Source organism: Crocuta crocuta, unplaced genomic scaffold (assembly GCF_008692635.1).
Source record: "Crocuta crocuta isolate KB4526 unplaced genomic scaffold, BGI_CrCroc_1.0 scaffold108, whole genome shotgun sequence".
In the NCBI taxonomy this organism is placed as follows: Eukaryota; Metazoa; Chordata; class Mammalia; order Carnivora; family Hyaenidae; genus Crocuta; species Crocuta crocuta.
In genome coordinates this window covers 2,556,444-2,570,452 of record NW_027532825.1, presented here as the reverse complement: position 1 = coordinate 2,570,452, position 14,009 = coordinate 2,556,444, and the positions used below count along the sequence as shown (strand labels likewise).

Genomic DNA, 14,009 nt, shown 5'->3' with positions numbered 1-14,009 from the left:
CACTGCCCAGCACCCTAACTGGCCCTTCGAACGCCACCCCCGTAGCTCGCTGAGCGGCAGAGAAGAACAGGCTTCCTTCGGCTCCTAGGGCCATGAGGTTCCTCGCAGGAAGCTTTACCAACACCCCCGGTGACGTGGGCGGGGGACGAAGGACACCCCAGAGCTGACGGTGGCTCACAGCACCCCCACCCTCTACCTTGGAACAGGTACGCTCTCCCCAGAAAGCCTGTGCTGTTTTATAAGCGCCGGGGGCCTGGAAGCCCCCAAACTGTTGTGAGTGGGTCTACCGTGAAGGAGGTCCGATGGCCCAGCGGGAAGAATTGCAGGAATGAATTCCAAGGGAGATTTCCTGTGTTCTGCAAAGAGAATGTCTGCCTTTTCCTGCCCCAGGGGGCCCCTTGGGTTTCTGTACCAACTTGGACCGAATTTCCCACGTCAAGAAACACAGTCCCAACATTCTAGAGGCTGTCATGGTTTGGGAAGCTCTCCTTCGGCGCAGGGCATCGTCTTTTCAGAGATCTCGTTAACATGCCCCAACCAGAGTGACAGAGCTGAATTAGTGGTCTCCTTCACCCTCTGCGTGCCATGCTGGTATCGCCATTCCTAAACATATGCCTCAGCATTTCCCTTAAGAATGGCCCAGAACAGGGGCGCCTGGGTGGCTCAGTCAGTGGAGCGACCAACTCTTGATTTTGGCTCAGGTCATGGTTTCACGGTTTGTGAGACTGAGCCCTGCGTCAGGCTCCATGCTGAGCATGGAACGTGCCTGGAATTTTCTCTCTCTCTGTCTCTCTCTCTCTTTGCCCCTCCACAATTTTTAGCTTTCCCTAAAAATTAAACTTAAAAAACAAAAAGAGAATGGCCCAGAGCAAGAATTCTCAGGTCGTCATAATTTCTGTGAGAACAGACTGGGTCACTTATTTAAGTTTCTATATCCAAAGGAAGCTCAAAGAAAAGAAAAAAGAAAAAAAATCAGTCACGTGCAGAATGCCATCATCAGACTGCAATTAACTAATGCTCTCTCTAAGAGAATCTCTCCGATCAGGAAAAAGCCTAGTTACGGGGCTGATTCTAACTTATAAACTGCTTGCTTGTCCCGTGAAGTAGGACCCATGTTCTCTAATAAAACCGAAGAGAGAAACCACATCGATGAACGATCAGTACATCTATTTTAAGCAAGGGTCCGGAATAGGACTCCACCCCACTCAGGTGTCATTAAAGAGAAGGACACATAAAACCAAGTCCCCAAGCACGCAGCTGCTGTCTCAGCATCGTCACGATGCCAGGGACCCAGTTAAGGAAGCCCACGGCTGCTGTTCAGACTCACTTAATCCCGCAGGAGGCCTGGGAGAGGGGATTACTCCTCACTGCCGGGAAAGAGGAAAGCGTTTCCATGTGCCATCGTTAAGGCTGCCCGTATTCTCCTGGCCACACTGCCAAGCTACCCAGTGGTAGTTTCTACCTTGTAAGGAAGAAAACAGTTTAAAGATAAAATTTGAAGAATGTGTTCAGTTTGAAAATGGTTTTCAGGGCCGCCCAGGCTGCTGAGTCCGTTAAGTGTCTGACTATGGGTTTCAGCTCAGGTCATGATCTCATGGTTTGTGAGTTCGAGCCCTGCAATGGGCTCTGTGCTGAAGGCGAGAAGTCTCCTTGGGATTCTCTCTCTCCCTTCTCTCTATCCCTCCCCCACTCATGTGCGTGTGTGCGCTCTCTCTCGCTCTCTCTCTCAAAATAAAAAAAATAAACATAAGAAAAAGGGGCGCCTGGGGGGGCTCAGTTGGTTAGGCGTCCGACTTCAGCTCAGGTCATGATCTCACGGTTCATGGGTTCGAGTCCCACGTCAGGCTCTGTGCTGACAGCTCAGATTCTGTGCTTTAGACTCTGTGTTTCAGATTCTGTGTTTCCCTCTCTTTCTGCCTCCTCTCACCCTGCCTCTCTCCCTCTCAAAAATAAACATGAAAAAAAAAATTTAAATATAAAGAAAAAGAAAATGGCTTATTTTCTTTTAATTTTCTTTTTAATTAAACTTTTTAATTAAAAAATTTATTTTTAATAATAAAAATATTTATTATTCAAAATATATTTTGGCTTCTCTGGCAGGCATCCTGCTGCTATGCATGCATTTGCAAAACTGGCCCCACGTATGAGGGTGTCGAAGCAGGACTCACGAGGCCACTTTCCTAAAAAATCCGTAAGTGGATTGATAGGGGCTGAGGTTTCACGTGAAAAGTACACACACACACACACACACACACACACACACACACACACACACCAATCTGTAGTTATACACTTAACTACAGACTCATAGGGTAGGACACCGTAAACATTCACAGCTTCTTTTTAAATTTTTTAATGTTTATGTATTTTTGAGAGAGAGAGCAAGCAGGGGAAGGGCAGAGGCAGAGGGAGACACAGACTCTGAAGCAGCTCCAGGCTCTGAGCTGTCAACACAGAGCCCAACATGTGGCTTGAACCCATGAACCATGAGATCATGATCTGAGCTGAAGTCAGAGACTCAACCGATTGAGCCAGCCAGATGACCCCTAAATACTGACATTTTAAAGTACAAGTGATCCAGGGGTGCCTGGGTGGCTCAGTGGGTTAAGCATCTGACTCTTGATTTTGGCTCAGGTCATGATCTCGTGGTTCATGGGCTTGAGCCCCACATTGGGCTCTGCACTGACAGTGTGGAGCCTGCTTGGGATTCTCTCTCCCTGTTTGTCTCTCTCCCTCCTCCACCCCTGCCCTCCCCGCTCTGCTCCTTACCCACCGGCTCACTCGAGCACTCTCTCTAAGTAAATAAACTTAAAAAAAAAAAAAGTGTTCCATTGCTGTTTTCAATGCATTTCCAAGAATAAAAGCCACCCATAGTGACGTGATTTCCACTATTATCCATTTTCAAAAGTGTATCTGAGCGTCAAAGGATTGAAATATGTTCAATCACTTCTTGTTCTCCTTGTTTTCCGAGAACTATGACTTCTATTCACTTCTGCCTCGGCATTAGACAAATCTCTCTTTACGGTTGAAAGTTTCCATACTTGGTTACTGCATCACACTCTATCACGAAAACTGTATGAACGCTGATATTTAACGCCTGTGTTCCCGTGACTCTGCTAAAATGTGTTATTATAGACAGAGTTATCAGTAACAACAATAGTAGCACAAAATTGATCAATGTGATATTTTGAAGAAAAATCAGAAATTCTATCGGTACCCAAATTCTTAATACTATGATCCCAGGAAGCTTTGCCAGTCTCTCTCTTTTGCCTTTTGTGGCTGACGTGGGAAGAAAGGGCACTTGACCTTGACCTCAAGCACATCCCTGGGCAGATCAGATCTCACCAAGGATACAGGTGAGCATCTTGGTGCTGGAAACTGTTTGCTTTAAATCTAAAATCCATGGGGCACCTGGATGGCTTGGTGGGTTGGGCATCTGACTTTGGCTCAGGTCATGATCTCACAGTTCGTGGGTTCAAGCTCCGCGTCAGGCTCTGTGCTGACAGCTCAGAGCCCGGAGCCTGCTTCGGATTCTGTGTCTCCCTCTCTCTCTGTCCCTCCTCAGCTCATGCTCTGTCTCTCTCTGTCTCTCAAGGGTGAATAAATATTTTAAAAAAATAATTAAAATTTAAAATCCATGGGTTGGGTTTTGGAACCATCAGTGTAAACTTGCCCTGGAAGATGTATTTGGAAATCTGATGCATGTATTTGGACCTCCAGGGGCCAGACTGGTAGCAGACACTCAGAGGGCTTCCCTGGCTGTGTAACTTCAGTGCCCAGGATGCTGGTGCGGACTCAGGGTGCTGCTGCGCCCCCCACCCCTCCGAGCTCACCCTCCCCCAGGACCGAGCTGCGCAGCCCTTGCTCTCTAAGGAGGAAGGTGACCCGTGGTGTGGCCAGGTGGCACACGGTCATTCCACATTGTCACTAAGGCCCAGATCCGTACCCCCAGGGCCCCAGATCCTGCCTGACAAGGGAGCGAGTGCAGCCTGTCAGGATCCACTTTTCGGTTCTCCCGGGCCCCGGGGCTGGATGGCAGGGACCTCTCTGCCCTTACCTGCCGCTGACCACGCTCTTTTTCTCCAGCCCGCTGGGCAGGACCACGGTGACGGCCACCGAGCTGTTCTCCAGGTTCTCCTTAACGTGCAGCAGGCTCTGCGGAGGGCCAGGGGACACATCTCGGCGAGGCATCTGCCCACCTTGTGCATTCTGGGTGGCGGGCTTTCCAGGAGGAGGGGGAGCGCGAGCCTTCATCTTCCTCCTTAAGCAGGGACAGCACAGAAAGAGGGGGTGAGGGGCGGCTCCCAACCTCGGAGTTAATCCAATCACCTGCAAGGAGTCTTCCTCCTGACTAATCCTTCTTTTTTGTTTTTAATTTTCTAGAAGTCCATTTGTTTATTCTGAGATAGAGAGTGTAAGCGGAGAAGGGGCAGGGAGAAGGAGGGAGAGAATCCCAGGCAGGCTCCGCTCTGTCAGCGCAGAGCCTGACATGGGGCTCGAACTCACTGGTGGTGAGATCATGACCTGAGCGGAGCTCGAGAGTCAGACACCTCCCCAGGTGAGGCACCCAGGTGCCCTGCCTGACAAATCATTCTTGGAAGCATTTCTCAGTCCTCAGCAAAGCCTTCTTATGTAGACATATGTAAGGACCTTACTTATTTACAGAGGCCGGGGGTATTTTATAACAGCTAGCCTCCACTCAGCATCTGGATCCATGCTGATAATAACCTCAAGAAGGTCACCTTGTTCAACCCTCAAGGTTATTTGGCAGCGGAGAAAACTGGGGGTCTGAGAGTACTGTAGCTCCCCTGAAGGCCCATGGTTATCAGCGTCAGAATGGGGACAGAAAGCAGACGCATCTGATGTGCTTGACCCCGGGGGCCACTCCTGCCCACCTTACCACCCCCCCCCACTCCTGCCATGCTCTGCTGATCCACCAAGAGCTAACAGGTCTAAAGTCGCCTGCAGAACAATCATTTTTGGGGCGCCCTGGCCCTAAGGGTCAGGCACAGTCATTCTGTTTCTAGAAATCTGTCCTAAGACATAACCCCCCAAGAGTGCACGGTGGGACCTTCAGAGGTGCCCACACGACATAATGTGTAACGGCAAACAAACATGAAATAATCAAACCACAGGTGAGTAAGAGACAGTCTCAATAAACTATGGGACTTTCAAACGATGTTACACTGGTACTAGGGTTTTTTTTTTTAAGTTTATTTATTTATTTAAAGAGAGATAGGGAGAGAAAGCATGATTGGGGTGGAGCAGAGAGAGAAGGAGAGGGAGACTCCCAAGCAGGCTCCGCTCTGTCAGGACAGAGCTTGACATGGGCTCAAACCCACGACCTGTGAGATCATGACTTGAGTCAAAGTCAGACCCTTAACTGACTGAGTCACCCAGGTGTCCCTATTCTGGTACTAGCTAAATATACTATAAAGGTATATAATTTGATATGCCACAGTGCTTGATACAGACGTTTCTGAAAAACAAATGTTATCGGTTTTGGAAAATTTCATCTTTAAGAGAGTTATGCCTTGTAGCTATAGGTGATCAATGGTCCAGAAAGATGCGCTAAAGAATGTCTGGGTGATGGGTACCGTAGGGTAGCCTTTGGCTCTTTTCACTTCTCTGCACTTCCTAATTGTTTGTATTGTTTGTAAAACAAAAGAAGTCACTTAAAATTGGAGAAAAAATAGCAAATGGGATTCAGAAAAAGCCACAAACTACAGCCATTCATGTCCCTGGTTAACACAGGGATTAGGAGGGACATTCAAGGCTTATCCTCTATTGTGAAACGTAGACACGAATTAATTCCCTTTTTTTCTTGTTAAAAACCTTACACCTGGGGCGCCTGGGTGGCTCCGTGTGTTGAGAGTCCGATTCTTGATCTGAGCTCAGGTCATGATCTCATGGTTCATGAGTTCGAGCCCCGTGTCGGGCTCTGTGCTGACAGCTCAGAGCCGGGAGCCCGTTTCGGGTTCTGTGTCTCCCTCTCTCTCTGCCCCTCCCCTGCTCATGCTCTGTCTCTCTCCAAAATTAAATAAAACTTAAAATAAATAAATAAACAAACAAGAAACTTTACATCTATGTCATAATCTTTAGCATTTTTGTGCCTTATCTGGTCCATTACATACTTTGTTCCTTTCAACTTATAGAAATAAAAATGGAGCAGTTGGCACATGTTGTGCAGCTCAAAGGGCCGTGAATATTATTAATACATCGACCATGCCCAGTAACACTCTGAGAAGACACTACTGTCATTCCTTGTTATTTGTCTTTTATTGGCAAGGTGTGTGGGCGCCCCTGGCTAAGACTATAAAGTGACAGAGTTGGGCAATCGCAACCTCTGCATTCTTTAGCCCATTAGGAAGAATGGATGTCACCCATTTTACAGACAGTGAAGTCGAGAGACAGCAAGTAGGTTATGGAGTCCTCCATTAATCAATCTTGCATTGAGGGCTAGATTTTGGGGCTCTTGCTCAGAGCCCCAAAGGTGGGAAAATGTATGTTTGTTTGTTTTTTTATCATTTTGGGGAAATGAATATATTTGCCAAGTGAGCTGTTTATTTCTGGATACTAATAAAGCTGCCTTGAATTCCTTCTGACTCAAAATGTAACCAGCACCACCATGAGAGCAGAAGCAGGAGACAGACAGAAGAAGTTACCAGTACCCCCCAGCTTTCCCCCAGGGGAGCCTGGGGGGCTCAGTCAGTTAAGCCGACCTCGGCTCAGGTCATGATCTCACGGTCCGTGAGTTCAGGCTCCACGTTGGGCTCTGTGTTGACAGCTCAGAACCTGGAGCATGCTTCAGATTCTGTGTCTCCCTCTCTCTCTGACTCATGCTCTCTCTCTCTCTCTCTCAGAAATAAAAAAACATTAAAAAAAAGAAGAAGAAGAAGAAGCACCACTCGGGAAGCTTTCCAAGTGCCGAAGTCCCACCACGGATCAATCAAATCCAAATTACCTAAGAGCCGGGATTATATTAATGGATGGCAGCATTTCTTTCTTTCTTTCTTTTTTAAGTTTATTTATTTTGAGAGAGAGAGAGAGAGAGAGCACAAGCAGGGGAAGGGCAGAGAGAGAGAGAGGGAGGGAGAGAGAGATTCCCAAGCATGCTCTGCACCATCAGCACGGAGCCCAATGTAGGGCTTGAACCCACAAACTATGAGATCGTGACCTGAGTGGAAATCAAGAGTTGGGCACTTATTAACCCACTAAGCCACCCCAGGCACCCCGGATGGCAACACTTCTTTGGAACAGAGGCTCCCTAACGTCACAATGGCATGTGGTTTTAGCAGCTATTTCCGTATCATTTGACGAAGGCAGCTGGCAGAGTATACCCACGCATGTGGACAAAGCTGTGACTTTGTGTTTTGATCACATGGAATAATATCTGCATATTTTGAGGCATGCACATGAGACACTGCCACACCAGACACAATGCCTGATGCGTAGATGGAGTCACTTCAGAAGCTGTGCATGTCCATGAGCGCACAGACCCCGGGCTGAGAAAGCCACTCATTGCCAGCCTGACACTCCACACACCAACCCGTCCCCGTGCTATTCATCTGACCAGGCATCAATCTTGGTGCCTCATCAGTTAGCATCTCTGGAAGACAGCAGATGCTTTACTGAGGCTGCTGATAGCTCCAATATTTAGCAAGCTGCTCCTTATATCGTTAGGTATTTACAAACACTGATGATGATGATGACATTGACAAGGGTGAAAACTACATAGAGTTTCAGCCTACAAGGGATAGGAAAGACTTGGAAAATCTTAGGCAGAAATGATGTTGGGGAAATCTGCAAAGACTGTAGTACTGGGCGTCCAGTTTTGTTTTTCTTCCCCTCCCCCTACCACATACTTTTCCCCAGCTGGGACTTTCCCCCTCCCTTCCTCTCCTTCTCTCCCATCTCCCAACTGTGGGCTTTCTCTGGACCAGCCGCTCAAGATGTCTCCACAGGTGGACTGTAACGTGCATCACAGGAGAAGCAGTGACGCCAGCATTATGGCTGAGGACACCGCCCGACAGGACGCAGAGTGCTGTGGTTTTCCTAGACCTGCTTTATCTCATTTGCTCATGTAAGGGAGCAGAGATTAGCTCCTCTCATCTTGCTGGTTGGGGAACGGTGTTCAGGCACTTCCAAATAACAGCGTCCCGCAAATACCTGGGGATTATCTTTGTCAAGGTCATGGAGAAAGGGGAGTGAGTCTGTTTTGTTCAGAGAGAGGCCCAGCTGCAGGAAATAGGGTCTGGTTGGGAAGCGAGCCAAGGAGCTAAAGAATCCATAGCCAGTGGGGATCCTTGATGATCTTCCAGAGCAAGTGCAGGAGCAGCTGCGGGAAGCCGTGTGGGGGGAGCCCCGAGGGAGACGGCCAGACCAGTGAGCAGGACAGCTCAGTTCTGGGGACAGACTGAATGAGGGGTGAAGTACCTTGTGGGGAGGGTACATGGACAGAGTGACCACAGAGGAAGGCAGAGGGGTCCTCGAGAGGAGGATCCCCATGAAGTTTGGGGTTCCCAGCCTCTGACTCTAGTGCAAGGCTCAAAGCAGGCCAACACAGAACATGCTCTGGGAGGCGATGACCAGATGGCTTTCTATGACCTGGGTCTGAGAAGACAGTGACATTTCCAAGCAGAGGCAAGTGCAGGCAGGGGAGAGAAGCCTCCACGTAGACTGAGGACACCTACTCTCCAAAAGCTATGGCAGTCTGTGCTCAGAACCCCACACAGCCGCGGTCCCAGCCTCCAGAAAGCCCTCCAGTGGGATCCTGAGCACCTGCACCGGGGAGAGGGTGGGGGGATGGGCAGAGGCACTAGTCCGACCTTGGCCTCCTCCTACTCCCCACTGGCCAGTGCATCTCAGTCTCGGACATCGTCCTGTGTGTCCGGGGTGAGTCGTCAGGATCTGAGCCACTGTGCCTGGATCTTCTTTCTGGACCGCAGTTCTGTCAGGGACACTGGGGCCTGGGCCGTGGGACACATCCAGTTCTAGTGTACTAAATCACGGAAAATTACAAATCCCAAACTACCAGTATTGTATTATATTATTATTTTTTTAAGTTTATTCATTTATTTTGAGAGAGAGAGAGAGAGAGAGAGGGAGACAAAGAGCACACAAGAAGGAGAGGGGCAGAGAGAGAGAATCCTAAGCAGGAGTATGGAGCCCAACATGGGACTCAAACCTATGATCCATGAGATGATGATGTGAGCTGAAATCAAGAGCTGGATGCTTAAATGACTGAGCCAACCAGGCGCCCCATATATTATATTATATTATATTATATTATATTATATTATATTAATTATATTATATTTTTTATATTATAGCCACTATCCAAAGGAAAAAAAAAAGGAAAGAAAATAGGCAATGTCAGCAAAAATGCAAAGAAAGAGGAACCTTTGTGCACTGTTAGTAGGAATGCAAACTGGTGCAACCCCTTTGGAAAACGGTATGGAAGGTCTTCAAAAAATTAAAAACAGAACCACCATAATTCCTCTTCTGGGCCTGGGAATACGTTTGTGTTCCACTTCGGAGCAAACATCAGAATAAAGCCAATCAAATGAACTGTCTGGCTTCCCGATGCTTAGAAAAGTTATGTTTACACCACACTGTGGTCTTTACGTGTGCAAACAGCATTATGCCTAAAAGTGCAATGTGCATCCCTTAGTTTAAAAAGTAATTGCTAAAAAACGTTAACCATCATCTGAGCGTTCAGTCACCATCTTTTTTGCTGTTAAGGGATCCTGCCTTGACATTGACAGCTGCCGACTAATCAGGGTGGTGGCTGCTGAAGGTGGGGGTGGCCGTGACCATTTCTTAAAATAACACAATGAACTTTGCTACATCAACTGACTCTTGTTTTCACGAATGATTTCTCTGTAGCATGTGATGCCATTTGAGAGCATTTTGCCCACAGAGCAACTTCTTTCCAAATTGATATCCTTTATCTTCAATACTGCCACTGTTCAATTAGCTAAGTTTCTGGAATATTCTAAATCCTTTGTTGTCATTCTGACAATCTTCACAGCATCTTCACCAAGAGTGGATTCCATCTCAAGAAACCACTTTCTTTGCTGCTCCGTGTTCTCATGTTGCATCATGAGGCTCAGTAATTCAGTTCAGTCCCGTCTTCAGCCTCTCCTTCTGATTCCACTTCTCTTGCTGTTTCTGCCACATCTGCAGTGTCTTCCTCCCCTGAAGTCTGGAACCCCTCAAAGTCATCCATGGGGTCGGAATCAACTTCTTTCACTCTGCTGCTCGTGTTGCTATTCCGACATCTCTCCGTGAATCATAGCTGTTCCTCATGGCACCTAGAATAGTCAGTCCTCTCCAGAAGGTTTTCAGTTGGCTTTGCTCAGAGGTGTCAGAGGAATCACTATCTGTGGCAGCTGTAGCCTCATGAAATATATTTCATAAGAAAGAAGACTTAAGAACTTGAATTTACGGCTTGATCATGGCAGGCAGAATGGATGTTGGGTTAGCACGCATGAAAACAACATTGATCTCATGGTTCATGTTCATCAGAGCTCTTGGGTGACCAGATGTACTATCCATAAGCAGTAATATTTTGAAAGGAATCTTTTGTTTTTGTTTCTGCAGTAAGTCTCAATAGCGGGGTTCAAATATCCAGCAAACCATGTTATAAACAGATTGCCATCATCTGTGCTTTGTTATTCCATCTATAGAGCACAGGCAGAGTACATTTAGCAAAATTCTTAAGGGCCCTAGGATTTTCTTTTTTTTTTTTAATTTTTTTATTAATGCTTTTTATTTATTTCTGAGAGAGAGACAGCATGAACAGGGGAGGGGCAGAGAGGGAGGGAGACAGAATCTGAAGCAGGCTCCAGGCTCTGAGCTGTCAGCACAGAGCCCGACGCAAGGCTCGAACCCACAAACCATGAGATCATGACCTGAGCAAAAGTCAGATGCTCAACAGACTGAGCCACCCAGGCACCCCCCCTAGGATTTTCAGAATGGCCAATGAGTGAGTATTGGCTTCAACTTCAAGTTATCAGCTGTAATAGATCCTGTCCAGAGAGTCAGGCTGTCCTTTGAAGGCAGGCACTGCTTCTCTCTAGCTGTGAAGTCCTAGATGGCATCTACTTCCAACAGAAGGCTGTTTCGTCTACAGTGAAAATTTGTTTAGTGGCGCCCCCTTTGTTAATGATCTTCGCCAGACTGTCAGGATGGCTTACAGCTGTGCCTCCCCTTGTGCCGAGGTTATGGACTTTGCTTCTTTCCTTAAACCTCATGACCAACCTCTGTTAGCGTCAGACTTTTCTTCTGTAGCTTCCTCGCCTTCAGAGAACTAAAGAGGGGTAGGACCTTTCTCTGGACTGGGCTTTGGCTTAAGAGAATGAATGTTGAGGCTGGTCTGATCTTCTATCCAGACCTTTAACACTCCCTCTGGATCAGCAATAAGGCTGTTTTGCTTTCTTGTCACTTGTGTGCTCACTGGAGTGGCACTTTTAATTTCCTTCAAGCACTGTGCTTTTGCATTCACAATATGGCTCACTCTTTGTCCAAGAGAGCTAGCTTCTGACCTGTCTCAGCCTTTGACACGCCTTCTTCACTCAGCTTAATCATTTCTAGCTTTCGATTAAAATTGAGAGGCGTGTGGCTCTTCCCATTGCTTCAGCATATAGAGGCCATTGTAGGGTTATTAACTGGCCTCATTTCAACATCGTTGTATCTTGGGGAATAGGGAGGTCTGAGGAGAGGGAGAAAGACCGAAACGATGTCTACAGAGTAGTCACAACACACACGACACTTATCCATTAAGTTCACCATCTCGTCTCATCTGGGTGTGGTTTATTGCACCCCAAACAATGATATAAGTAACATCAAAGATCTCTGATCCCAGATTAACCTAACAAATACACGCTAAAACCTTGGTTTGTGAGCATAATTCATTCCAGAAACATTCTTGTCATCCAAAGCACTTGTATATCAAAGCAAATTTCAAGAACCATGGGCTCAGTTGTGATCATGTGACATTCGGCGTCACGTACAACTCGTATTGCTAGACTGCTCGATTATCAGGTTAAAGTTTATTAGAAATGTTTGCTTGTCTTGCAGAACAAGTTACTCGCAACCCAAGGTTTTACTGTAATGAGAAAATTTGAAAGATTGCGAGAATTACCAAAATGGGTCACGGACACCTGAAGCGACCAGATGCTGTTGGAAAAATGGCGCCAAGAGATTTTCTTGGTGCAGGGTCGCCACAAATGTGAGATTTACAAAGAATGCAGTATCTTTGAAGCCCGACACAGGAAAGCACAGTAAAACAACGGGTATCTGTATGTACCCAAAAAAGCAGAGACATGAAAAGATACACCCAGCTTCACAGCGTGGTATTCACAACAGCCAAAAGGTGGAAGCAATCAAAGTGCCCATTATTGGATGAATTAACAAAAAGTGGTAAACACACGTTCGGGAATGTTATCCAGCCTTCAAAAGGAAACAAATTCTAAAGCACGCCACGTCGTGACTGAACCTTGAGGACACTAAGCTGAGTGAATAAAGCCGGTGACAGAAACACAATACAGCAGGATCTGCCTGTACTCGAGGTCCCTACGGTAGGTCAGGACGCCAGGGGCTTAGGGGCTGGGTGGGGGCTGGAGAGGTTCTGGTGAGGAGGGTTTCAGTTCTTCAAGATGAACAGTTCGGGAGCCTGACTGCACGATGATGCGACGGGGCTTAAACACCACCGACCACACGCTGAAAAACGGTTGGCATAGTCCACTCACGGTGTATTTCATCACAATTCAAACACGATAATTTCATCCTAATGAGATTAGATGTTCATCCTGGTGATTCCATCAGTTTCAATGCATAAATCAGTCTTACTGTTGGGGCTCTCTTGTGCCCCTCATTGGGCTCCTTCCTGGGGACCCCTCAGTCCCCACGTGTAACTCCCTAACACTGAAGGTGTTTATTTGCCGAGTACTCTGAGGGGACGAGAAGGCAGATGCTAAATCTGATGAGGGTGGAGGGAGGCTAACGGCTGCTTAGGGCAAAGGGGGTGGGTGAGGATGGATTACCCCCCTCCAAAGGGACCCCTTGGAGGGCAGGGCTAGAGGGTGGGCACACTGTTGGATTAAGCTTCCCTGCGCACGAGTGGCCGGTGACAGGGTCTCTGTTGCCTCCCCTTGAACCCTCCTCCCCCCAGAGAGCACCCACCATACCTGGGGCCAGGCTGGTCTTTTCGAGGATGTAAGTGTATGCCAGTCCGAGAGGAGAAGCCACCTGGGGGGACAGACACCCCAAGCTCCTCTGAGAGTGTGCAGTGCCTTCAAGAGTCACAAGATCAGGTTACCAGCGGCTTCCCCTCGCTGGGAGGAGCGTGTTGTTCACACGGACCCAACTCTCCTCACTCCGCCCTCAAGTCATTGCTCCTTTCTGGAAGGTCTGGGCAGGTGCCGTGCAGTCGGGGCTACCCCGGCCCAGGGAGCACGTGGGCAGTTAAGAAGGGCAGGGCCCCTCCCGGGCGGGCGCCCCGCTGGCTGGCACACAGACGCCGCCACCGCCCGGGGAGGCGGGCGGCTCCCACGAACCCTGGGGCATGAATCACTGAGCAAACAGCCCCCCTCCCTCCACGCCCTCCGGGTGAAAGAGACTGGGTGCGCCCCAGCAGCGACCACAAAACAAATTATATATTTAAAAACACCTGTGGCGTTTCAAAGCTTGTCGATGGGAAGTCCCCGCGGCTTTAGCTTGCGCCCACCCCGGAACTCCGAGCTCTGCTCCCTGAACGTCAGGCCCTGCAGGACGCCACGGGCTGCCCGGCTGGCACCATCTGGGCCCGGCAAGTGCAAATTCCAGGGCCGGAGTCCAGACGGCCGATTTAAAACCTAACCACACGGCGCCCGGCCAGCTCGGAGGAGCCCGGGACGAAAAGGGACCCCCCCCCACCTCTCTCTACTTTGATTCCCGCGGGGCAGAGTCCAAAGGGCGCTCTGCTGGGTGTCTCTTGTCAGAGCGGCGGACGCTGAGGTCAGGTG

The 14,009-nt window shown here is 48.4% G+C and overlaps 1 protein-coding gene across 1 annotated transcript in view; it reads right to left on the bottom strand.

Annotated features, from left to right (window-relative positions):
* The window catches only part of COBL (cordon-bleu WH2 repeat protein), a 159,960-nt gene that overhangs the window by 128,451 nt on the left and 17,500 nt on the right, over window positions 1-14,009 (bottom strand). The window contains exons 7-9 of the mRNA XM_077781151.1: window positions 13,733-13,804; window positions 13,194-13,254; window positions 4,058-4,261 (exon numbers count right to left, since the gene is read on the bottom strand). Of these exons, the coding sequence (XP_077637277.1) occupies window positions 4,058-4,261; window positions 13,194-13,254; window positions 13,733-13,804 (337 nt within the window). The remainder of the gene's footprint in view (window positions 1-4,057; window positions 4,262-13,193; window positions 13,255-13,732; window positions 13,805-14,009) is intronic.